This window comes from Cervus elaphus, chromosome X (genome assembly GCF_910594005.1).
Source record: "Cervus elaphus chromosome X, mCerEla1.1, whole genome shotgun sequence".
Lineage (NCBI taxonomy): Eukaryota > Metazoa > Chordata > Mammalia > Artiodactyla > Cervidae > Cervus > Cervus elaphus.
Window position 1 is genome coordinate 26,695,400 of NC_057848.1, and position 26,795 is coordinate 26,722,194.

The 26,795-nt window shown below is 43.8% G+C and overlaps 2 protein-coding genes across 4 annotated transcripts; both read left to right on the top strand.

Annotated features, from left to right (window-relative positions):
- Positions 1-9,417: 9,417 nt before the first annotated feature.
- Positions 9,418-10,791, top strand: LOC122690673 (EKC/KEOPS complex subunit LAGE3-like). Of its 2 annotated transcripts, none has more exons than XM_043897567.1 (3): positions 9,418-9,825; positions 10,152-10,268; positions 10,479-10,791. In XM_043897567.1, the coding sequence occupies exons 1-3, from the start codon at positions 9,485-9,487 to the stop codon at positions 10,615-10,617; spliced, it is 597 nt and encodes a 198-aa protein (XP_043753502.1). In that variant the 5' UTR covers positions 9,418-9,484; the 3' UTR covers positions 10,618-10,791. The 2 variants fall into 2 exon arrangements, with proteins under 2 accessions (XP_043753502.1, XP_043753500.1); XM_043897565.1 differs by having other exon boundaries at positions 9,419-9,825; positions 10,152-10,277.
- A 9,415-nt stretch (positions 10,792-20,206) lies between these two features.
- On the top strand, positions 20,207-21,580 carry LOC122690791 (EKC/KEOPS complex subunit LAGE3-like). 2 transcript variants are annotated; one of them, XM_043897734.1, is made up of 3 exons: positions 20,207-20,614; positions 20,941-21,057; positions 21,268-21,580. In XM_043897734.1, exons 1-3 carry the CDS (start codon positions 20,274-20,276, stop codon positions 21,404-21,406), a joined length of 597 nt encoding a protein of 198 aa, XP_043753669.1. In that variant the 5' UTR covers positions 20,207-20,273; the 3' UTR covers positions 21,407-21,580. The 2 variants fall into 2 exon arrangements, with proteins under 2 accessions (XP_043753669.1, XP_043753668.1); XM_043897733.1 differs by having other exon boundaries at positions 20,208-20,614; positions 20,941-21,066.
- Positions 21,581-26,795: the final 5,215 nt, after the last annotated feature.

The window sequence follows — 26,795 nt, forward strand, 5'->3', positions numbered from 1 at the left end:
CATTAGTTTTAGTTTGTTCACTTCTGAATACTGTGTTCATCTTCAGGTTGGAAGGGAGATTCTGAGATCCCAATATTCAAGGAGTACAACATAAGTGAAGACAATGTCAGAAATGGGGGAATAAGAATGTTGTGTACTGCCATTCAGTATTGATTTTGGAATATTTTGTCAGTTTTATAGTTACATTTATATATTAAGATATAATACCAGAACGTTGTTGTTGTTGTTCAGTCTCTGACTTGTGTCCAACTCTTTGCAACCCCATGGACTGTAGCAAACCAGGCTCTGTGTCCCTGTTGTATCTTGGAGTTTGCCCAAGTTCATGTCCACTGAGCGTGTTATGCTGTCAAACCATGTAATCCTCTGTCCTCCCATTCTCCTTTTGCCTTCAATCTCTCCCAACATCAGGGTCTTTTCCAGTGAGTCAGCTTTTCACATCTGCCGGCAAAAGTGTTGAAGCTTCAGCTTCAGCATCAGTCCTTCCAATGAAAATTCAAGACTGATTTCCTTTAGGATTGACTGGTTTGATTTTGCAGTCCAAGGCACTGTCAAGAGTATCCTTGTATCCTGAAACCATGCTAAACTCATTAGTTAATTATAATAGCTCTTTTGTAGATCCCATTGACCTTCCTACATAGACAATCATTTTGTCTGTAAATAAATACACATTTACTTCTTCCTTTCCAACTGATGCATTTCAACTGATTTCTGTTAAAATGAACTCTCCAACACTTTGGCCACCTGACGCGAAGAGCTGATTCATGTGAAAAGACCTTGATGCTGGGAGAGATTGAAGGCAGGAGGAGAAGGGAATGACAAAAGACGAGATGGTTAGATGGCATCATGACTCCTCGGACATGAGTTTGAGCAAGTTCTGGGAGATGGTGAAGGACAGGGAACACTAGTGAGAAGCAGTCCATGGGGTCGCAAAGAGGTAAACTCAACTGAGCAGCTGAACAACAGCACACTGATTTCTGTTACAATGGATTGGAGTTTCCTGCTTCTTTGCCTCCTGATAATTTGACATTTGATGCTAAGCATTATCAAATTTCCCTTGCATGCTTGATATTTTTCTATTCCTAAAAGTATTCTTGAGCTTTATTCTGAAATCATGTTAAGATGCTTGGAAGCAGTTTGATCCTTTTGGGTCTTACTTTTTAAGATTGGCTCTGTAGGACCAGAGCAGATCTTAGTGTAGGATGAACTTAATTAACTGAAATAGTCAATGTCTGAGAAGGCTGTAGTTGGAAACAAAGACTCCTTTTAAAAATTTTATTCATGAAAATTATTTGTTTATTTTTGGCTTTGCCACCTCTTGTTATCTGTGTGCAGGTTTTCTGTGCTTTCAGCCAATGGGGGCTACTCTCTAATTGCAGTGCTCAGGCTTCTCCTGTGTTGGAGCATGGACTCTAGATCAGGGTGAGCTCAGTAGATGTGGCACATGGGCTTAGTTGAGCCAGGCGTGTGCTGTCTTCTTGGCCCAGGGATCAAACCCGTGTGCCCTGCATTGGCAGGCAGATTGTTAACCACTGGACCACCACAGAAGACAAAACAAGGAGTCCTATACAGTATCAGAGTGATAGTAAAATCTATCTGGACATTTGATTGGCACTTTCTATTACAAGATGCTCATATCCTTTGACCCAGTTTTGGGAATCTATTGTAGGAAATTTCTTGTATATGTGAGCAAGGCAGAATCAACCACAGGATAATCACTGCACTGTTTGTCATTGTGAAAAATTGGTAGAATGCAAATCCAGGGGGAAACATTGACTAAATCATGGTAATTCCATCCTGCTGGAATAATATATGGCAATCAGAGAGCAAACCAGAGAGCTGTGAACTAATATGGAAAGAAATGAAAGCAAACTGTAGAATTCTGGGTCTGGCATATTCCTGTCTTTCAGGACTTTCTGAACATATGAACATGTGGGACAATGCTGAGTATAACCACCCAGAATAAGTGCCTCCCCCTCCAATGTCATCACCAGACATTAGGGAGAATCATTTCAGTATTTAGATTTCCATGTTGCCTTAGCTATCTTCATAAAGAATCATGACTTTTGAAATGATGTTGCTTTGGAATAGAGTGGTTTGCTCCATTTCCCCATTGAAAAAAAGCACTGACTTAGAAACTCTAATTCAGCAAAGGTCTGTGAGGGGGCATTGTGAAGAGGACATCCCCAAGAAGTGGATGTGGAACCCCAGCATCAGAGGATGGAAGCTGATGGGAGGGTCAGAAGCAGGGCTGATGCTCACATTAAAGAAGAATCTTTCCTACCTTGGTTTAAAAATATATATATATTAGAAATTGATTTTTAATTTGATGAAAAGTCTATACCACCATCAAGGACATCTATGGGTTTTTTCACCTGGCATCCATTTCCTTCTCTTGGTTCTGGTATCCTCCTGTCACCCTGGGAAATCACCCCTTTCTTTTTCTCTCGCCCATTATGATTATGATAGAGTTGACTTCACCTCCAATTCCAGGAGTGGGCATGTGGCTCAGGCCTGACCTATCAGAGCACTTCTTTCCTCCAGCTGTGGTGATCCCATCCGACCAGTGACACTTTGGGAGTTGTAGGGGAGGCAGGCTGGCAAGGGACAGAGGGGGAGCTGGAGCGAGAAGGCAGATCTCAGGGAACCAAATGTTGGATCCAGCCTTGCCTGAAGAAAGAAACTACCTCTATATCTTGTAGTTACACAGACCCAGAGACTCTCCCTGTGACTTAAACCAAGGTGATTATTTTGTATTCATTTGTTCCTTTTTTCACTTGCAATAGCAAAGTCTTTATTATTGAATTGAGGTAGCACAGTTTTATTTATTACTTAATTTTCTTGCTAAGGGATTGTCTCTTAGGTGAGAAACCACCAAGCCATATTGCTAGGAAAGGAGACAAATGAGAGTTTTTGTGGGTAAATCGCCAAAAAGGGAGGGGAGGGTTTACAACAGGCAGCTGGAGAAAAGGGCAAAAGCTGCAGAAGGGGCACTGGGGATAGCCCTTTCTAGACAATGCTCCCCAAACTGGCAGAGAACGGTGAAGTCAGTTCACCAGGGGGATGGGACTCTCATCTGATTCTCCCTCAGCCAGGAAACTTGGAATCATTCAGCTACTTTGATCCCATACATGGACTGCTGAAGCTGCTAGGTTGCTTTAAAACCTGTCCGGTCCTGTAATTATTCAGTTCCAAATCCTCCAGCGGGCTCCCTCTCAAGAGTTCAAGCCACAGCCTTTCAGTGGACTGTAAAGACCTATGTGGTCCAGCCTGCATCTTTTCTTGTTTCACAACTTCCCTTTCCAGTATCCCTTTGCCTAGTTGGATCCAGACACACAGGGAACCTTGCCCTTTATGAAACATCATGGTACATTTAATAAAACTTGTCATACACAAATTTGTGTGTGAAAACAATGGGAGAAATTGAAGGAAACCTAAAAATATAGAGACACATCACATGCATATTCTTCAATCATGTCTGATGAGAAGATATTGTTCAGGGATCAGTTTCCCCCAAACACATCTATAGAGTCCATGAAAATGGCAGGAAATATTTTTGGAGAAATTGATGAGCTGATTTCTTAAACAAATTCTTACTTTCTTTTTTTCACTGCATCCGGTCTTATTTGGGGAAAGTGGAAACTTCATTGTGTCCCGTGGGATCTTTTGTTGCAGTGCACAGACACTCCAGACACAAAGCCCAGTCTCAGTAGTTGCTCCACTGCATGTAGGATCTTAGTTCCCTGACCAGAGATTGAAGCGACGGCCCCTGCATTGTGAGGCAGGTTCATTTTTAAAAGATTCATTTGTTTGTTTGTTTATGTAATTTTGGCTTGTCTGGGTCTTTGCTGCTGCACACATGGGGTCTTTTTAGTTGTGGTAAGTGGGGGCTACACTCTAGTTACAGGAGATAAGCTTCTCATTGCGATAACTTCTTTTGTTGTGGAGAACAGGCTCTAGGCGCTCCAGCTTTAGTAGTTGCAGCTGGTGGGCTCTAGAGCACAGGATCAGCAGTTGCGGTGCTCTGGCTTAGTGGCCTTTCAGCTTGTGGGATCTTCCAGGAGCAGAGGTCAAACCTGTGTTCCCTGCATTGGCATGTAGAATATCAACCACTGGACAACCAGAGAAGGCCCTGATGAGCTGATATTGAAATTTATGTGAGAACACAACCCTGACGATAGCCTAAAGAATTGTAACTATGCAAAAATAAAGAGACTAACACAGCCTAATTTCATAGCTTACTCTACATGTCCAGTACTGGAGCTGTGGATCCATGGGACAGGACTGACAATCCAGAAGCATTTCCAGACATATATGTGTGGTCAATGGATATTCAGTAGAGGAGTTTAGATAATTCAATGGAGGGAGGATAGTCTTTTTTTGAACAAGTGGTTGTGGAATAGCCATATGGGAAAAAAACAAACCTGTATTTCCTTGTGTACTTACCTTCCATCATTCACAAAGACGTTTAGACCAGTGTAGAACAATTTTTTTGAATAAACAACCAAACCCAAGAAAGAAGCTTCTTGTGCCTTGTGCACTGGATGCTCCCAACCCTAACTGTTACGTATGTGCCAGCAAGCCAGAGGTGACTGTGCAGCTGAATGTTCATAAAGTGACTGTTCTCACCTTACAAGATAAGATTGTGAAAGAAAAATTTGCTATGGTAGCACCAGATGTCCAAATTGAAGATGGAAAAGGAACAATCCTAATATCTTCAGAAGAGGGAGAGACAGAAGCTAATAATCACAAGAAATTGTCAGAATTTGGAATTAGAAATGGGAGCCGACTTCAAGCAGATGACTTCCTTCAGGACTACACTTTATTGATCAACATCCTTCATAGTGAAGACCTAGGAAAGGATGTTGAATTTGAAGTTGTTGGTGATGCCCCAGAAAAAGTGGGGCCCAAGCAAGCTGAAGATGCTGCCAAAAGCATAACCAATGGCAGCGACGACGGAGCTCAGCCTTCTGCATCCACAGCACAAGAGCAAGATGATGTGCTCATAGTTGATTCGGATGAAGAAGGTCCCTCAAATAATGCTGATATCAGTGAAGACGAAAGAAGTCGCAAGAGGAAGCTAGATGAGAAAGAGAGCGTCAGTGCGAAAAGGTCACGCATAGAGCAGGCAGAGGAGCTTGATGAGGTTATAGCATTAGATTGAACAGAACTGCCTCTGAACGGAACCTCTTACTCCATTAAGGCCTTCTGGGCAGAACCAGGTTATTTGTTACGTCCTTTGTTCCAAAGGGAAAAAATTGACACCAGTGACTTGAAGATGATTCTGCTCCCTTTAAAGCATTCATTTTGCTAGAACTATTAGAAACATTGCAGTGTGCTGTACTGAAAGTAGGAATATAGTTTTAAAACCCTTTGAACAAAGTATGTGCATAACCAGTCCATGAGATGAAACAACACAATGCATGTTGCCTTTTTAATGTAAATACCCTTAGGTATCATTTAACAGCTTTAAAATATTGTGGTTTAGTAAAGTTGATACCTGGTTATAAATATTATGCCTTTATTTTTGGTTAGAAGAAGAATTATTTTTAGCCTAGATCTAACCATTTTCATACTCTTAACTTACTGAAACAGATTCAAAGAAGTATCAAGTGCTATGCATTGAAACTTGTTTTTAAATGTTAACTGGCACTATGTATATTAATGTAAAACAGTTGTTAATCTACTCAAGTTTTCAGCTTGCACTGCCTGGTACAAGAAGGCAATTTTTGTGTATTGTTACAGTTTCAGGTTATTTATATTTGATGTTTTGTAAAACTCAAATACAACTATACTGTACTTGCGGACCAAATAAATGACATCTGCATACTTGTTATACATGCCTGCACAGTTCATATTTCTGCTGCCTTACTGGGTTTATACATTGTATTTGCTGCAGGCATACTATATTCTTTCCTTTTAGAAAATTAACTCAGAAATGGATTACCATAGATGAGTACTGTTTACCACAGATGAGTACTTTTAAAAAGACAGCTAGCTTTTAAAGGCATGTTGCTTTTTAAATGATTGTAAACTGTTGGCCTTCTGTTGAGAACATTCAAGTGATCTTTGCTCAGCCCCAGTAACTTGGAGTCGTGGATTTGAGATTCCACATGGCAGGTCTCCTCCACTCTGGGTGTCCCCAGGTCATCCAAGGCCCTTCTTGCATGTACCCTTCCGGGCCCAACTCTGACCAGCACATGTGGCCAGGCCAGGCCGATGGATCAGCACCCACATCTCCTGGACCTCCGAACACCTTGGCCCCTAGGCTGCTCTCCTGCAGATGTGCCTGGAGTTTTCAAATAACAGAAACCCATGAAGCTGTTTTCCCTGTTCTGTACCTCTGCCTTGGTGTTTTTGGCCACAGTCAATGAAATTTCAACTTGGTAATTCATTATGTTGTTCCCCGTTGTGTAATTCTTACTCTGCCATCCAGCTTACGAAGGTTTCATTTTCCTCCAGAAAAGAATTTTTTTTGAAATTACAGAACTGTGTTACAGATAAAAGTGGAATATCCTGAAATACCCTCTCAGAAGCAAATTTTGGTTAACTGGTTGGTCGCTGATGGTTATCTCCGGTTTTGAAATTTTGAAATCTGAAGAGTTCTCGAGAGAATCTGAATTTTGGAAGTCTCCCCATTCCTTAAAACCTCATCCACCCTGCCTTTTTCGACACAGTTATCAACAGTGTATTTCCAGCATTTTATGTTCTTTTTTTTTTTTTTCTTATGTGAATGTATAGTGGCATTAAATGCCAGTGTGATTTGTAGAATGTGTTTCTCTCCTGGCAGCGGTTTTCAGTTTTGCAGCAACTCTATTATTACTTTTCCAGCCGTTTCTGTTTTTATAAAAATCTGGGTTTATCAGCAAAGCAGGCATGGCCACAGTGGTCTTGTTTAACTAGACTAAGATCCAAACTGCAACTATGTCCCTGGAGTGAGTGTGGAGGTACTTTAGATCTGGCCTTTGTATTCATGGTTTTCCCAGGTGAGTCTTCTCAGTTTATGGAGCTGGAAGCAAGGCTCAACAAGCATGTTTCCCCAGCAGCTCCAGCCTGAAACAGTCTGACAAACCATATTCCAGCCTCATTGGGAGCAGTCTGGTGACTCAAGTTTACCTAGACAGTCCCTTCTCCCAAAGATCATGCTGCATACTTGGCAGGTACCATGAAAGGATTCCGTGTTTTAATGAGAGCCTGAACCATTAACGGAATAACTGATCAGGCAAAGATCATCAGTGGATGCAAAACCTAAAAGGCTACTAAGGAGCAGAATCTTTGTGGAGTGCTCAAATGTTGCTATATAAACTTGAAAAGTGTAAAGCTCTTTGTCTTGACAATAGACTGATCTATCATCATTGTAATCAAGTGATCAAACCAGGCATCACTAATGGGACAGCCTGGTATGTGCTTCCTGATAGGAGATGATGATTTGAAGGATCCAACACCTAGGCCCCTCCCCACCCCAAAAAGGTAACTTGAATTTAACATCTAGACTTCCAACCAACAGGAAGCAGAGGAGTAGAGAAGCGAGTTACACATTAAGGGGAAATAATTGGGTGAATATAGAATGTGTGACATTCTAGAACTCAAGTGTAAAATGATTCTTGTGACAATTGGAAATTTGAAAGTGGAACAAATTGGGTGATAATGGATTTCTTAGCTGTGGTATTGTTCTTATAGTTATGTAGGCCATTGTCCTTGAGAGAGATTAGAGATGAAGCTCACAACACCTACAGCTTCTAAATGGCTCAGCAAAATAAAAAATACAGGAAGAAAAACAAAATTAACATTGGATTTCAGTGGAGCCTATATATATTGTTTATTGTGCCATCTAACTTTTCTCTGAGAACTTTAATAAAAGTGGAGATATATTTTGTATTTTCCTTTAGTGCCTCTGTGACTTTTTCAAGTTTTGTACTGAGTATATATCCTGTGATTGGAATCAGAAAAGTAATAAAGATTATCAAAAATGCCAAAAAAAAAAAAAAGAGTCTTCTCCAACACCACAGTTCAAAAGCATCAATTCTGTGCTCAGCTTTCTCTATAGTCCAACTCTCACATCCATACATGACTACTGGAAAAACCATAGCCTTGACTAGATGGACCTTTGTTGGCAAAGTAATCTCTCTCCTTTTTAATATGCTGTTTAGGTTGGTCATAACTTTCCTTTCAAGGAGTAAGTGTCTTTTAATTTCATGGCTGCAATCACCATCTGCAGTGATTTTGGAGCCCCCCAAAATAAAGTCAGCCACTGTTTTCACTGTTTCCCCATCTATTTGCCATGAAGTGATGGGACTGGATGCCATGATCTGAATGTTGAGCTTTACGCCAACATTTTCACTCTTCTCTTTCACTTTCATCAAGAGGCTCTGTAATTCTTCTTCACTTTCTGCCATAAGGGTGGTGTCATCTGCGTATCTGAGGTTATTGATATTTCTCCCGGCACTCTTGGTTCCAGCTTGTGCTTCCTCCAGCCCAGCATTTCTCATGATGTACTCTGCATATAAGTTCAATAAGCAGGGTGACAATATACAGCCTTGATGTACTCCTTTTCCTATTTGGAACCAGTCTGTTGTTCCATGTCCAGTTCTAACTGTTGCTTCCTGACCTGCATACAGGTTTCTCAAGAGGCAGATTGGGTGGTCTGGCACTCCCATCTCCTTCAGTGTTTTCCACAGTTTATTGTCATCCACATAGTCAAAGGCTTTGGCATAGCCAATAAAGTAGAAATAGATGTTTTTCTGAAACTCTCTTGCTTTTTTGATGATCTAGCGGATGTTGGCAATTTGATCTCTGGTTCCTCTGCCTTTTCTAAACCCAGCTTGAACATCCGGAAGTTCAGCGTATGGACTGTAAGAAGTATTAGCTCTCACTACAGATGAAGAGCACAGGTACGGATGTGGAGTGGGCAGAGGGAGGACACTGGTGGGTCGTTTGGCTTAGCCCCTTGCCCTCTAGTCCATTTTAGGTCTAGTGAGCTCCCTTCTACAGCATGACTATTCTTACAAATGTCCCCCCAACCTGACAGAGGGCCCCTGAGGGAGAGATGTGTCCAGGTTCCCTGCTTAGACTGGAAACAGTCACATGCCCTGAGGAGTGGGGCAGGGTCTTTTTGAGCACGCACACTGAGGAGCAGCCCCAACACTGAAGAGTGGAGCGCCACCCAGAGGCCTCACGGTTGAGCCATTTACCAGGTTTCTGGCCTGAGGCAGGGTTGACTCAGAAAGCCCAGACCACGTGGGTGTGTGCCTGCGCACGCACATTGGGGCGACATGGCTCAGGAACACGTGAAACTTCAGCAGGGGGCGCCCACTGCCCTAGAGCCTGCATTCAAGGCGGGAACCAATGATTGGTGGGAACTGATCGTGAGGCAGGACCAGGGTGTGTGTGCGCAGGCGCTCTGCCGATCGGGTCGCATTACAGGGCTGGGATTTGTAGAGACGGTTCAGTCTTTCCCACCGCTGAGGGAGGAGGAGAGCGGTTCAAGATGGAGTCCGAGGCACACGGTGGAGGAGCCATGAGGGCAGCCGATGAAGACGCAGGCGCCGTGGCCTCTGCAGCAGGCACAGCACATGGCCCCCAAGGTGTGCCGGGTGGTGCTGGTGGCCACGATGGCTCTGGCCACCCAGCTGGCCCTGGTGACACCGTCAGTCGAGAAGTCCCCGCCGGCTCCAGCGACATGGCTGATTCCAGAGACCCCAGCACTGCCGGAGAGTCAGGTGGCGCAGCCGCTGCCATTCCGCAGATCCCGGGGGCACGTCACGTTCCAGGGCCTGGTGGAGATGCTGCACCCGGAGCCGGAGTTCTGAGTACCCGAGTCTACCACTTGTATCCTATTCCAGGAGCCCCAGTGGGCCAAGCAGCCACAGAGGTCGGGGTGTGGGCTAGGGGTGGTTTGGGGGGATGCAGGCAATGGGGCTTAAACTGTAGGAGGAGGGTAATCTGGGAGGCTGGAGGGTATGGGTCAGGGGTTGTCTGGCTGCCAGGGTATGGTGGTGAGGGAAAGCAACCCGAAAGGATCCAGAGGGTCGGGAGGTGATAACCAGGGTGTCCAGTGGCGGCCTTGTAGGAGAAGGTGGGTCTCCGTGAGCAGGGAACCTGACTTACAGGCAAAATGACTAGTGTGAATGGTACCTTAACCGTATCTCCACCAGCAGCCTCTCAGTGCCTTTCTCATCACATGCGGAGGCGGACAATGCCCGCCACCTCCTGACTCGACGTACTCAGCTAAGATTGCCGGTTCGGAGGGACCTCTACCTTAGTGGCCGCATGTTGGTTCTGTCAGTACTAAAGGGAGCTGGGGCGAGGGAGGGAGTGGTGAGTGGTGACCAGTCTAAGCTCGGGAAGAGCCATAATGGAGGGTTAAGCCTAGAGGAAAAGTGTGGTGCTCTGGGCTTGTTGGTGTGCGTGGACAGAGGGAGGACATACTCCTCTTCCTCCTTCTCCGCAGGAATTTGAATTTCATTTTCCTTCCCTTTTAGCCGATTGACTGCTGAAGACCCTGGCCTCCTCCAGACGGCCGTCGCCTTCTTTCAGGAGCAGCTTTCCCTGGTGATGCAGACCGTGGAGCATTCTGGGCCCCCCCTTTTCGATCAGTCTCGGAACAGGAGAGGGCCTTAAACCTAGCCTATGTGCCCTAGCCTCAAGTGTCCTTCCCGAGGGCATTGCTTTCTGCAGCAGTTTAATGGGGCTTCACCTTGTGCCTGTGCTGCTGTTTGGGGGCTCAATGTCCACACAGTTTTTTGGTGATTGTTAACTGCAGAAAATAAAACTGAGCTACTATGCTGTCTCTGACATTAGTTTTAGTTTGTTCACTTCTGAATACTGTGTTCATCTTCAGGTTGGAAGGGAGATTCTGAGATCCCAATATTCAAGGAGTACAACATAAGTGAAGACAATGTCAGAAATGGGGGAATAAGAATGTTGTGTACTGCCATTCAGTATTGATTTTGGAATATTTTGTCAGTTTTATAGTTACATTTATATATTAAGATATAATACCAGAACGTTGTTGTTGTTGTTCAGTCTCTGACTTGTGTCCAACTCTTTGCAACCCCATGGACTGTAGCAAACCAGGCTCTGTGTCCCTGTTGTATCTTGGAGTTTGCCCAAGTTCATGTCCACTGAGCGTGTTATGCTGTCAAACCATGTAATCCTCTGTCCTCCCATTCTCCTTTTGCCTTCAATCTCTCCCAACATCAGGGTCTTTTCCAGTGAGTCAGCTTTTCACATCTGCCGGCAAAAGTGTTGAAGCTTCAGCTTCAGCATCAGTCCTTCCAATGAAAATTCAAGACTGATTTCCTTTAGGATTGACTGGTTTGATTTTGCAGTCCAAGGCACTGTCAAGAGTATCCTTGTATCCTGAAACCATGCTAAACTCATTAGTTAATTATAATAGCTCTTTTGTAGATCCCATTGACCTTCCTACATAGACAATCATTTTGTCTGTAAATAAATACACATTTACTTCTTCCTTTCCAACTGATGCATTTCAACTGATTTCTGTTAAAATGAACTCTCCAACACTTTGGCCACCTGACGCGAAGAGCTGATTCATGTGAAAAGACCTTGATGCTGGGAGAGATTGAAGGCAGGAGGAGAAGGGAATGACAAAAGACGAGATGGTTAGATGGCATCATGACTCCTCGGACATGAGTTTGAGCAAGTTCTGGGAGATGGTGAAGGACAGGGAACACTAGTGAGAAGCAGTCCATGGGGTCGCAAAGAGGTAAACTCAACTGAGCAGCTGAACAACAGCACACTGATTTCTGTTACAATGGATTGGAGTTTCCTGCTTCTTTGCCTCCTGATAATTTGACATTTGATGCTAAGCATTATCAAATTTCCCTTGCATGCTTGATATTTTTCTATTCCTAAAAGTATTCTTGAGCTTTATTCTGAAATCATGTTAAGATGCTTGGAAGCAGTTTGATCCTTTTGGGTCTTACTTTTTAAGATTGGCTCTGTAGGACCAGAGCAGATCTTAGTGTAGGATGAACTTAATTAACTGAAATAGTCAATGTCTGAGAAGGCTGTAGTTGGAAACAAAGACTCCTTTTAAAAATTTTATTCATGAAAATTATTTGTTTATTTTTGGCTTTGCCACCTCTTGTTATCTGTGTGCAGGTTTTCTGTGCTTTCAGCCAATGGGGGCTACTCTCTAATTGCAGTGCTCAGGCTTCTCCTGTGTTGGAGCATGGACTCTAGATCAGGGTGAGCTCAGTAGATGTGGCACATGGGCTTAGTTGAGCCAGGCGTGTGCTGTCTTCTTGGCCCAGGGATCAAACCCGTGTGCCCTGCATTGGCAGGCAGATTGTTAACCACTGGACCACCACAGAAGACAAAACAAGGAGTCCTATACAGTATCAGAGTGATAGTAAAATCTATCTGGACATTTGATTGGCACTTTCTATTACAAGATGCTCATATCCTTTGACCCAGTTTTGGGAATCTATTGTAGGAAATTTCTTGTATATGTGAGCAAGGCAGAATCAACCACAGGATTAATCACTGCACTGTTTGTCATTGTGAAAAATTGGTAGAATGCAAATCCAGGGGGAAACATTGACTAAATCATGGTAATTCCATCCTGCTGGAATAATATATGGCAATCAGAGAGCAAACCAGAGAGCTGTGAACTAATATGGAAAGAAATGAAAGCAAACTGTAGAATTCTGGGTCTGGCATATTCCTGTCTTTCAGGACTTTCTGAACATATGAACATGTGGGACAATGCTGAGTATAACCACCCAGAATAAGTGCCTCCCCCTCCAATGTCATCACCAGACATTAGGGAGAATCATTTCAGTATTTAGATTTCCATGTTGCTTAGCTATCTTCATAAAGAATCATGACTTTTGAAATGATGTTGCTTTGGAATAGAGTGGTTTGCTCCATTTCCCCATTGAAAAAAAGCACTGACTTAGAAACTCTAATTCAGCAAAGGTCTGTGAGGGGGCATTGTGAAGAGGACATCCCCAAGAAGTGGATGTGGAACCCCAGCATCAGAGGATGGAAGCTGATGGGAGGGTCAGAAGCAGGGCTGATGCTCACATTAAAGAAGAATCTTTCCTACCTTGGTTTAAAAATATATATATATTAGAAATTGATTTTTAATTTGATGAAAAGTCTATACCACCATCAAGGACATCTATGGGTTTTTTCACCTGGCATCCATTTCCTTCTCTTGGTTCTGGTATCCTCCTGTCACCCTGGGAAATCACCCCTTTCTTTTTCTCTCGCCCATTATGATTATGATAGAGTTGACTTCACCTCCAATTCCAGGAGTGGGCATGTGGCTCAGGCCTGACCTATCAGAGCACTTCTTTCCTCCAGCTGTGGTGATCCCATCCGACCAGTGACACTTTGGGAGTTGTAGGGGAGGCAGGCTGGCAAGGGACAGAGGGGGAGCTGGAGCGAGAAGGCAGATCTCAGGGAACCAAATGTTGGATCCAGCCTTGCCTGAAGAAAGAAACTACCTCTATATCTTGTAGTTACACAGACCCAGAGACTCTCCCTGTGACTTAAACCAAGGTGATTATTTTGTATTCATTTGTTCCTTTTTTCACTTGCAATAGCAAAGTCTTTATTATTGAATTGAGGTAGCACAGTTTTATTTATTACTTAATTTTCTTGCTAAGGGATTGTCTCTTAGGTGAGAAACCACCAAGCCATATTGCTAGGAAAGGAGACAAATGAGAGTTTTTGTGGGTAAATCGCCAAAAAGGGAGGGGAGGGTTTACAACAGGCAGCTGGAGAAAAGGGCAAAAGCTGCAGAAGGGGCACTGGGGATAGCCCTTTCTAGACAATGCTCCCCAAACTGGCAGAGAACGGTGAAGTCAGTTCACCAGGGGGATGGGACTCTCATCTGATTCTCCCTCAGCCAGGAAACTTGGAATCATTCAGCTACTTTGATCCCATACATGGACTGCTGAAGCTGCTAGGTTGCTTTAAAACCTGTCCGGTCCTGTAATTATTCAGTTCCAAATCCTCCAGCGGGCTCCCTCTCAAGAGTTCAAGCCACAGCCTTTCAGTGGACTGTAAAGACCTATGTGGTCCAGCCTGCATCTTTTCTTGTTTCACAACTTCCCTTTCCAGTATCCCTTTGCCTAGTTGGATCCAGACACACAGGGAACCTTGCCCTTTATGAAACATCATGGTACATTTAATAAAACTTGTCATACACAAATTTGTGTGTGAAAACAATGGGAGAAATTGAAGGAAACCTAAAAATATAGAGACACATCACATGCATATTCTTCAATCATGTCTGATGAGAAGATATTGTTCAGGGATCAGTTTCCCCCAAACACATCTATAGAGTCCATGAAAATGGCAGGAAATATTTTTGGAGAAATTGATGAGCTGATTTCTTAAACAAATTCTTACTTTCTTTTTTTCACTGCATCCGGTCTTATTTGGGGAAAGTGGAAACTTCATTGTGTCCCGTGGGATCTTTTGTTGCAGTGCACAGACACTCCAGACACAAAGCCCAGTCTCAGTAGTTGCTCCACTGCATGTAGGATCTTAGTTCCCTGACCAGAGATTGAAGCGACGGCCCCTGCATTGTGAGGCAGGTTCATTTTTAAAAGATTCATTTGTTTGTTTGTTTATGTAATTTTGGCTTGTCTGGGTCTTTGCTGCTGCACACATGGGGTCTTTTTAGTTGTGGTAAGTGGGGGCTACACTCTAGTTACAGGAGATAAGCTTCTCATTGCGATAACTTCTTTTGTTGTGGAGAACAGGCTCTAGGCGCTCCAGCTTTAGTAGTTGCAGCTGGTGGGCTCTAGAGCACAGGATCAGCAGTTGCGGTGCTCTGGCTTAGTGGCCTTTCAGCTTGTGGGATCTTCCAGGAGCAGAGGTCAAACCTGTGTTCCCTGCATTGGCATGTAGAATATCAACCACTGGACAACCAGAGAAGGCCCTGATGAGCTGATATTGAAATTTATGTGAGAACACAACCCTGACGATAGCCTAAAGAATTGTAACTATGCAAAAATAAAGAGACTAACACAGCCTAATTTCATAGCTTACTCTACATGTCCAGTACTGGAGCTGTGGATCCATGGGACAGGACTGACAATCCAGAAGCATTTCCAGACATATATGTGTGGTCAATGGATATTCAGTAGAGGAGTTTAGATAATTCAATGGAGGGAGGATAGTCTTTTTTTGAACAAGTGGTTGTGGAATAGCCATATGGGAAAAAAACAAACCTGTATTTCCTTGTGTACTTACCTTCCATCATTCACAAAGACGTTTAGACCAGTGTAGAACAATTTTTTTGAATAAACAACCAAACCCAAGAAAGAAGCTTCTTGTGCCTTGTGCACTGGATGCTCCCAACCCTAACTGTTACGTATGTGCCAGCAAGCCAGAGGTGACTGTGCAGCTGAATGTTCATAAAGTGACTGTTCTCACCTTACAAGATAAGATTGTGAAAGAAAAATTTGCTATGGTAGCACCAGATGTCCAAATTGAAGATGGAAAAGGAACAATCCTAATATCTTCAGAAGAGGGAGAGACAGAAGCTAATAATCACAAGAAATTGTCAGAATTTGGAATTAGAAATGGGAGCCGACTTCAAGCAGATGACTTCCTTCAGGACTACACTTTATTGATCAACATCCTTCATAGTGAAGACCTAGGAAAGGATGTTGAATTTGAAGTTGTTGGTGATGCCCCAGAAAAAGTGGGGCCCAAGCAAGCTGAAGATGCTGCCAAAAGCATAACCAATGGCAGCGACGACGGAGCTCAGCCTTCTGCATCCACAGCACAAGAGCAAGATGATGTGCTCATAGTTGATTCGGATGAAGAAGGTCCCTCAAATAATGCTGATATCAGTGAAGACGAAAGAAGTCGCAAGAGGAAGCTAGATGAGAAAGAGAGCGTCAGTGCGAAAAGGTCACGCATAGAGCAGGCAGAGGAGCTTGATGAGGTTATAGCATTAGATTGAACAGAACTGCCTCTGAACGGAACCTCTTACTCCATTAAGGCCTTCTGGGCAGAACCAGGTTATTTGTTACGTCCTTTGTTCCAAAGGGAAAAAATTGACACCAGTGACTTGAAGATGATTCTGCTCCCTTTAAAGCATTCATTTTGCTAGAACTATTAGAAACATTGCAGTGTGCTGTACTGAAAGTAGGAATATAGTTTTAAAACCCTTTGAACAAAGTATGTGCATAACCAGTCCATGAGATGAAACAACACAATGCATGTTGCCTTTTTAATGTAAATACCCTTAGGTATCATTTAACAGCTTTAAAATATTGTGGTTTAGTAAAGTTGATACCTGGTTATAAATATTATGCCTTTATTTTTGGTTAGAAGAAGAATTATTTTTAGCCTAGATCTAACCATTTTCATACTCTTAACTTACTGAAACAGATTCAAAGAAGTATCAAGTGCTATGCATTGAAACTTGTTTTTAAATGTTAACTGGCACTATGTATATTAATGTAAAACAGTTGTTAATCTACTCAAGTTTTCAGCTTGCACTGCCTGGTACAAGAAGGCAATTTTTGTGTATTGTTACAGTTTCAGGTTATTTATATTTGATGTTTTGTAAAACTCAAATACAACTATACTGTACTTGCGGACCAAATAAATGACATCTGCATACTTGTTATACATGCCTGCACAGTTCATATTTCTGCTGCCTTACTGGGTTTATACATTGTATTTGCTGCAGGCATACTATATTCTTTCCTTTTAGAAAATTAACTCAGAAATGGATTACCATAGATGAGTACTGTTTACCACAGATGAGTACTTTTAAAAAGACAGCTAGCTTTTAAAGGCATGTTGCTTTTTAAATGATTGTAAACTGTTGGCCTTCTGTTGAGAACATTCAAGTGATCTTTGCTCAGCCCCAGTAACTTGGAGTCGTGGATTTGAGATTCCACATGGCAGGTCTCCTCCACTCTGGGTGTCCCCAGGTCATCCAAGGCCCTTCTTGCATGTACCCTTCCGGGCCCAACTCTGACCAGCACATGTGGCCAGGCCAGGCCGATGGATCAGCACCCACATCTCCTGGACCTCCGAACACCTTGGCCCCTAGGCTGCTCTCCTGCAGATGTGCCTGGAGTTTTCAAATAACAGAAACCCATGAAGCTGTTTTCCCTGTTCTGTACCTCTGCCTTGGTGTTTTTGGCCACAGTCAATGAAATTTCAACTTGGTAATTCATTATGTTGTTCCCCGTTGTGTAATTCTTACTCTGCCATCCAGCTTACGAAGGTTTCATTTTCCTCCAGAAAAGAATTTTTTTTGAAATTACAGAACTGTGTTACAGATAAAAGTGGAATATCCTGAAATACCCTCTCAGAAGCAAATTTTGGTTAACTGGTTGGTCGCTGATGGTTATCTCCGGTTTTGAAATTTTGAAATCTGAAGAGTTCTCGAGAGAATCTGAATTTTGGAAGTCTCCCCATTCCTTAAAACCTCATCCACCCTGCCTTTTTCGACACAGTTATCAACAGTGTATTTCCAGCATTTTATGTTCTTTTTTTTTTTTTTCTTATGTGAATGTATAGTGGCATTAAATGCCAGTGTGATTTGTAGAATGTGTTTCTCTCCTGGCAGCGGTTTTCAGTTTTGCAGCAACTCTATTATTACTTTTCCAGCCGTTTCTGTTTTTATAAAAATCTGGGTTTATCAGCAAAGCAGGCATGGCCACAGTGGTCTTGTTTAACTAGACTAAGATCCAAACTGCAACTATGTCCCTGGAGTGTGGAGGTACTTTAGATCTGGCCTTTGTATTCATGGTTTTCCCAGGTGAGTCTTCTCAGTTTATGGAGCTGGAAGCAAGGCTCAACAAGCATGTTTCCCCAGCAGCTCCAGCCTGAAACAGTCTGACAAACCATATTCCAGCCTCATTGGGAGCAGTCTGGTGACTCAAGTTTACCTAGACAGTCCCTTCTCCCAAAGATCATGCTGCATACTTGGCAGGTACCATGAAAGGATTCCGTGTTTTAATGAGAGCCTGAACCATTAACGGAATAACTGATCAGGCAAAGATCATCAGTGGATGCAAAACCTAAAAGGCTACTAAGGAGCAGAATCTTTGTGGAGTGCTCAAATGTTGCTATATAAACTTGAAAAGTGTAAAGCTCTTTGTCTTGACAATAGACTGATCTATCATCATTGTAATCAAGTGATCAAACCAGGCATCACTAATGGGACAGCCTGGTATGTGCTTCCTGATAGGAGATGATGATTTGAAGGATCCAACACCTAGGCCCCTCCCCACCCCAAAAAGGTAACTTGAATTTAACATCTAGACTTCCAACCAACAGGAAGCAGAGGAGTAGAGAAGCGAGTTACACATTAAGGGGAAATAATTGGGTGAATATAGAATGTGTGACATTCTAGAACTCAAGTGTAAAATGATTCTTGTGACAATTGGAAATTTGAAAGTGGAACAAATTGGGTGATAATGGATTTCTTAGCTGTGGTATTGTTCTTATAGTTATGTAGGCCATTGTCCTTGAGAGAGATTAGAGATGAAGCTCACAACACCTACAGCTTCTAAATGGCTCAGCAAAATAAAAAATACAGGAAGAAAAACAAAATTAACATTGGATTTCAGTGGAGCCTATATATATTGTTTATTGTGCCATCTAACTTTTCTCTGAGAACTTTAATAAAAGTGGAGATATATTTTGTATTTTCCTTTAGTGCCTCTGTGACTTTTTCAAGTTTTGTACTGAGTATATATCCTGTGATTGGAATCAGAAAAGTAATAAAGATTATCAAAAATGCCAAAAAAAAAAAAAAAAGAGTCTTCTCCAACACCACAGTTCAAAAGCATCAATTCTGTGCTCAGCTTTCTCTATAGTCCAACTCTCACATCCATACATGACTACTGGAAAAACCATAGCCTTGACTAGATGGACCTTTGTTGGCAAAGTAATCTCTCTCCTTTTTAATATGCTGTTTAGGTTGGTCATAACTTTCCTTTCAAGGAGTAAGTGTCTTTTAATTTCATGGCTGCAATCACCATCTGCAGTGATTTTGGAGCCCCCCAAAATAAAGTCAGCCACTGTTTTCACTGTTTCCCCATCTATTTGCCATGAAGTGATGGGACTGGATGCCATGATCTGAATGTTGAGCTTTACGCCAACATTTTCACTCTTCTCTTTCACTTTCATCAAGAGGCTCTGTAATTCTTCTTCACTTTCTGCCATAAGGGTGGTGTCATCTGCGTATCTGAGGTTATTGATATTTCTCCCGGCACTCTTGGTTCCAGCTTGTGCTTCCTCCAGCCCAGCATTTCTCATGATGTACTCTGCATATAAGTTCAATAAGCAGGGTGACAATATACAGCCTTGATGTACTCCTTTTCCTATTTGGAACCAGTCTGTTGTTCCATGTCCAGTTCTAACTGTTGCTTCCTGACCTGCATACAGGTTTCTCAAGAGGCAGATTGGGTGGTCTGGCACTCCCATCTCCTTCAGTGTTTTCCACAGTTTATTGTCATCCACATAGTCAAAGGCTTTGGCATAGCCAATAAAGTAGAAATAGATGTTTTTCTGAAACTCTCTTGCTTTTTTGATGATCTAGCGGATGTTGGCAATTTGATCTCTGGTTCCTCTGCCTTTTCTAAACCCAGCTTGAACATCCGGAAGTTCAGCGTATGGACTGTAAGAAGTATTAGCTCTCACTACAGATGAAGAGCACAGGTACGGATGTGGAGTGGGCAGAGGGAGGACACTGGTGGGTCGTTTGGCTTAGCCCCTTGCCCTCTAGTCCATTTTAGGTCTAGTGAGCTCCCTTCTACAGCATGACTATTCTTACAAATGTCCCCCCAACCTGACAGAGGGCCCCTGAGGGAGAGATGTGTCCAGGTTCCCTGCTTAGACTGGAAACAGTCACATGCCCTGAGGAGTGGGGCAGGGTCTTTTTGAGCACGCACACTGAGGAGCAGCCCCAACACTGAAGAGTGGAGCGCCACCCAGAGGCCTCACGGTTGAGCCATTTACCAGGTTTCTGGCCTGAGGCAGGGTTGACTTAGAAAGCCCAGACCACGTGGGTGTGTGCCTGCGCACGCACATTGGGGCGACATGGCTCAGGAACACGTGAAACTTCAGCAGGGGGCGCCCACTGCCCTAGAGCCTGCATTCAAGGCGGGAACCAATGATTGGTGGGAACTGATCGTGAGGCAGGACCAGGGTGTGTGTGCGCAGGCGCTCTGCCGATCGGGTCGCATTACAGGGCTGGGATTTGTAGAGACGGTTCAGTCTTTCCCACCGCTGAGGGAGGAGGAGAGCGGTTCAAGATGGAGTCCGAGGCACACGGTGGAGGAGCCATGAGGGCAGCCGATGAAGACGCAGGCGCCGTGGCCTCTGCAGCAGGCACAGCACATGGCCCCCAAGGTGTGCCGGGTGGTGCTGGTGGCCACGATGGCTCTGGCCACCCAGCTGGCCCTGGTGACACCGTCAGTCGAGAAGTCCCCGCCGGCTCCAGCGACATGGCTGATTCCAGAGACCCCAGCACTGCCGGAGAGTCAGGTGGCGCAGCCGCTGCCATTCCGCAGATCCCGGGGGCACGTCACGTTCCAGGGCCTGGTGGAGATGCTGCACCCGGAGCCGGAGTTCTGAGTACCCGAGTCTACCACTTGTATCCTATTCCAGGAGCCCCAGTGGGCCAAGCAGCCACAGAGGTCGGGGTGTGGGCTAGGGGTGGTTTGGGGGGATGCAGGCAATGGGGCTTAAACTGTAGGAGGAGGGTAATCTGGGAGGCTGGAGGGTATGGGTCAGGGGTTGTCTGGCTGCCAGGGTATGGTGGTGAGGGAAAGCAACCCGAAAGGATCCAGAGGGTCGGGAGGTGATAACCAGGGTGTCCAGTGGCGGCCTTGTAGGAGAAGGTGGGTCTCCGTGAGCAGGGAACCTGACTTACAGGCAAAATGACTAGTGTGAATGGTACCTTAACCGTATCTCCACCAGCAGCCTCTCAGTGCCTTTCTCATCACATGCGGAGGCGGACAATGCCCGCCACCTCCTGACTCGACGTACTCAGCTAAGATTGCCGGTTCGGAGGGACCTCTACCTTAGTGGCCGCATGTTGGTTCTGTCAGTACTAAAGGGAGCTGGGGCGAGGGAGGGAGTGGTGAGTGGTGACCAGTCTAAGCTCGGGAAGAGCCATAATGGAGGGTTAAGCCTAGAGGAAAAGTGTGGTGCTCTGGGCTTGTTGGTGTGCGTGGACAGAGGGAGGACATACTCCTCTTCCTCCTTCTCCGCAGGAATTTGAATTTCATTTTCCTTCCCTTTTAGCCGATTGACTGCTGAAGACCCTGGCCTCCTCCAGACGGCCGTCGCCTTCTTTCAGGAGCAGCTTTCCCTGGTGATGCAGACCGTGGAGCATTCTGGGCCCCCCCTTTTCGATCAGTCTCGGAACAGGAGAGGGCCTTAAACCTAGCCTATGTGCCCTAGCCTCAAGTGTCCTTCCCGAGGGCATTGCTTTCTGCAGCAGTTTAATGGGGCTTCACCTTGTGCCTGTGCTGCTGTTTGGGGGCTCAATGTCCACACAGTTTTTTGGTGATTGTTAACTGCAGAAAATAAAACTGAGCTACTATGCTGTCTCTGACATTAGTTTTAGTTTGTTCACTTCTGAATACTGTGTTCATCTTCAGGTTGGAAGGGAGATTCTGAGATCCCAATATTCAAGGAGTACAACATAAGTGAAGACAATGTCAGAAATGGGGGAATAAGAATGTTGTGTACTGCCATTCAGTATTGATTTTGGAATATTTTGTCAGTTTTATAGTTACATTTATATATTAAGATATAATACCAGAACGTTGTTGTTGTTCAGTCTCTGACTTGTGTCCAACTCTTTGCAACCCCATGGACTGTAGCAAACCAGGCTCTGTGTCCCTGTTGTATCTTGGAGTTTGCCCAAGTTCATGTCCACTGAGCGTGTTATGCTGTCAAACCATGTAATCCTCTGTCCTCCCATTCTTCTTTTGCCTTCAATCTCTCCCAACATCAGGGTCTTTTCCAGTGAGTCAGCTTTTCACATCTGCCGGCAAAAGTGTTGAAGCTTCAGCTTCAGCATCAGTCCTTCCAATGAAAATTCAAGACTGATTTCCTTTAGGATTGACTGGTTTGATTTTGCAGTCCAAGGCACTGTCAAGAGTATCCTTGTATCCTGAAACCATGCTAAACTCATTAGTTAATTATAATAGCTCTTTTGTAGATCCCATTGACCTTCCTACATAGACAATCATTTTGTCTGTAAATAAATACACATTTACTTCTTCCTTTCCAACTGATGCATTTCAACTGATTTCTGTTAAAATGAACTCTCCAACACTTTGGCCACCTGACGCGAAGAGCTGATTCATGTGAAAAGACCTTGATGCTGGGAGAGATTGAAGGCAGGAGGAGAAGGGAATGACAAAAGACGAGATGGTTAGATGGCATCATGACTCCTCGGACATGAGTTTGAGCAAGTTCTGGGAGATGGTGAAGGACAGGGAACACTAGTGAGAAGCAGTCCATGGGGTCGCAAAGAGGTAAACTCAACTGAGCAGCTGAACAACAGCACACTGATTTCTGTTACAATGGATTGGAGTTTCCTGCTTCTTTGCCTCCTGATAATTTGACATTTGATGCTAAGCATTATCAAATTTCCCTTGCATGCTTGATATTTTTCTATTCCTAAAAGTATTCTTGAGCTTTATTCTGAAATCATGTTAAGATGCTTGGAAGCAGTTTGATCCTTTTGGGTCTTACTTTTTAAGATTGGCTCTGTAGGACCAGAGCAGATCTTAGTGTAGGATGAACTTAATTAACTGAAATAGTCAATGTCTGAGAAGGCTGTAGTTGGAAACAAAGACTCCTTTTAAAAATTTTATTCATGAAAATTATTTGTTTATTTTTGGCTTTGCCACCTCTTGTTATCTGTGTGCAGGTTTTCTGTGCTTGCAGCCAATGGGGGCTACTCTCTAATTGCAGTGCTCAGGCTTCTCCTGTGTTGGAGCATGGACTCTAGATCAGGGTGAGCTCAGTAGATGTGGCACATGGGCTTAGTTGAGCCAGGCGTGTGCTGTCTTCTTGGCCCAGGGATCAAACCCGTGTGCCCTGCATTGGCAGGCAGATTGTTAACCACTGGACCACCACAGAAGACAAAACAAGGAGTCCTATACAGTATCAGAGTGATAGTAAAATCTATCTGGACATTTGATTGGCACTTTCTATTACAAGATGCTCATATCCTTTGACCCAGTTTTGGGAATCTATTGTAGGAAATTTCTTGTATATGTGAGCAAGGCAGAATCAACCACAGGATTAATCACTGCACTGTTTGTCATTGTGAAAAATTGGTAGAATGCAAATCCAGGGGGAAACATTGACTAAATCATGGTAATTCCATCCTGCTGGAATAATATATGGCAATCAGAGAGCAAACCAGAGAGCTGTGAACTAATATGGAAAGAAATGAAAGCAAACTGTAGAATTCTGGGTCTGGCATATTCCTGTCTTTCAGGACTTTCTGAACATATGAACATGTGGGACAATGCTGAGTATAACCACCCAGAATAAGTGCCTCCCCCTCCAATGTCATCACCAGACATTAGGGAGAATCATTTCAGTATTTAGATTTCCATGTTGCTTAGCTATCTTCATAAAGAATCATGACTTTTGAAATGATGTTGCTTTGGAATAGAGTGGTTTGCTCCATTTCCCCATTGAAAAAAAGCACTGACTTAGAAACTCTAATTCAGCAAAGGTCTGTGAGGGGGCATTGTGAAGAGGACATCCCCAAGAAGTGGATGTGGAACCCCAGCATCAGAGGATGGAAGCTGATGGGAGGGTCAGAAGCAGGGCTGATGCTCACATTAAAGAAGAATCTTTCCTACCTTGGTTTAAAAATATATATATATTAGAAATTGATTTTTAATTTGATGAAAAGTCTATACCACCATCAAGGACATCTATGGGTTTTTTCACCTGGCATCCATTTCCTTCTCTTGGTTCTGGTATCCTCCTGTCACCCTGGGAAATCACCCCTTTCTTTTTCTCTCGCCCATTATGATTATGATAGAGTTGACTTCACCTCCAATTCCAGGAGTGGGCATGTGGCTCAGGCCTGACCTATCAGAGCACTTCTTTCCTCCAGCTGTGGTGATCCCATCCGACCAGTGACACTTTGGGAGTTGTAGGGGAGGCAGGCTGGCAAGGGACAGAGGGGGAGCTGGAGCGAGAAGGCAGATCTCAGGGAACCAAATGTTGGATCCAGCCTTGCCTGAAGAAAGAAACTACCTCTATATCTTGTAGTTACACAGACCCAGAGACTCTCCCTGTGACTTAAACCAAGGTGATTATTTTGTATTCATTTGTTCCTTTTTTCACTTGCAATAGCAAAGTCTTTATTATTGAATTGAGGTAGCACAGTTTTATTTATTACTTAATTTTCTTGCTAAGGGATTGTCTCTTAGGTGAGAAACCACCAAGCCATATTGCTAGGAAAGGAGACAAATGAGAGTTTTTGTGGGTAAATCGCCAAAAAGGGAGGGGAGGGTTTACAACAGGCAGCTGGAGAAAAGGGCAAAAGCTGCAGAAGGGGCACTGGGGATAGCCCTTTCTAGACAATGCTCCCCAAACTGGCAGAGAACGGTGAAGTCAGTTCACCAGGGGGATGGGACTCTCATCTGATTCTCCCTCAGCCAGGAAACTTGGAATCATTCAGCTACTTTGATCCCATACATGGACTGCTGAAGCTGCTAGGTTGCTTTAAAACCTGTCCGGTCCTGTAATTATTCAGTTCCAAATCCTCCAGCGGGCTCCCTCTCAAGAGTTCAAGCCACAGCCTTTCAGTGGACTGTAAAGACCTATGTGGTCCAGCCTGCATCTTTTCTTGTTTCACAACTTCCCTTTCCAGTATCCCTTTGCCTAGTTGGATCCAGACACACAGGGAACCTTGCCCTTTATGAAACATCATGGTACATTTAATAAAACTTGTCATACACAAATTTGTGTGTGAAAACAATGGGAGAAATTGAAGGAAACCTAAAAATATAGAGACACATCACATGCATATTCTTCAATCATGTCTGATGAGAAGATATTGTTCAGGGATCAGTTTCCCCCAAACACATCTATAGAGTCCATGAAAATGGCAGGAAATATTTTTGGAGAAATTGATGAGCTGATTTCTTAAACAAATTCTTACTTTCTTTTTTTCACTGCATCCGGTCTTATTTGGGGAAAGTGGAAACTTCATTGTGTCCCGTGGGATCTTTTGTTGCAGTGCACAGACACTCCAGACACAAAGCCCAGTCTCAGTAGTTGCTCCACTGCATGTAGGATCTTAGTTCCCTGACCAGAGATTGAAGCGACGGCCCCTGCATTGTGAGGCAGGTTCATTTTTAAAAGATTCATTTGTTTGTTTGTTTATGTAATTTTGGCTTGTCTGGGTCTTTGCTGCTGCACACATGGGGTCTTTTTAGTTGTGGTAAGTGGGGGCTACACTCTAGTTACAGGAGATAAGCTTCTCATTGCGATAACTTCTTTTGTTGTGGAGAACAGGCTCTAGGCGCTCCAGCTTTAGTAGTTGCAGCTGGTGGGCTCTAGAGCACAGGATCAGCAGTTGCGGTGCTCTGGCTTAGTGGCCTTTCAGCTTGTGGGATCTTCCAGGAGCAGAGGTCAAACCTGTGTTCCCTGCATTGGCATGTAGAATATCAACCACTGGACAACCAGAGAAGGCCCTGATGAGCTGATATTGAAATTTATGTGAGAACACAACCCTGACGATAGCCTAAAGAATTGTAACTATGCAAAAATAAAGAGACTAACACAGCCTAATTTCATAGCTTACTCTACATGTCCAGTACTGGAGCTGTGGATCCATGGGACAGGACTGACAATCCAGAAGCATTTCCAGACATATATGTGTGGTCAATGGATATTCAGTAGAGGAGTTTAGATAATTCAATGGAGGGAGGATAGTCTTTTTTTGAACAAGTGGTTGTGGAATAGCCATATGGGAAAAAAACAAACCTGTATTTCCTTGTGTACTTACCTTCCATCATTCACAAAGACGTTTAGACCAGTGTAGAACAATTTTTTTGAATAAACAACCAAACCCAAGAAAGAAGCTTCTTGTGCCTTGTGCACTGGATGCTCCCAACCCTAACTGTTACGTATGTGCCAGCAAGCCAGAGGTGACTGTGCAGCTGAATGTTCATAAAGTGACTGTTCTCACCTTACAAGATAAGATTGTGAAAGAAAAATTTGCTATGGTAGCACCAGATGTCCAAATTGAAGATGGAAAAGGAACAATCCTAATATCTTCAGAAGAGGGAGAGACAGAAGCTAATAATCACAAGAAATTGTCAGAATTTGGAATTAGAAATGGGAGCCGACTTCAAGCAGATGACTTCCTTCAGGACTACACTTTATTGATCAACATCCTTCATAGTGAAGACCTAGGAAAGGATGTTGAATTTGAAGTTGTTGGTGATGCCCCAGAAAAAGTGGGGCCCAAGCAAGCTGAAGATGCTGCCAAAAGCATAACCAATGGCAGCGACGACGGAGCTCAGCCTTCTGCATCCACAGCACAAGAGCAAGATGATGTGCTCATAGTTGATTCGGATGAAGAAGGTCCCTCAAATAATGCTGATATCAGTGAAGACGAAAGAAGTCGCAAGAGGAAGCTAGATGAGAAAGAGAGCGTCAGTGCGAAAAGGTCACGCATAGAGCAGGCAGAGGAGCTTGATGAGGTTATAGCATTAGATTGAACAGAACTGCCTCTGAACGGAACCTCTTACTCCATTAAGGCCTTCTGGGCAGAACCA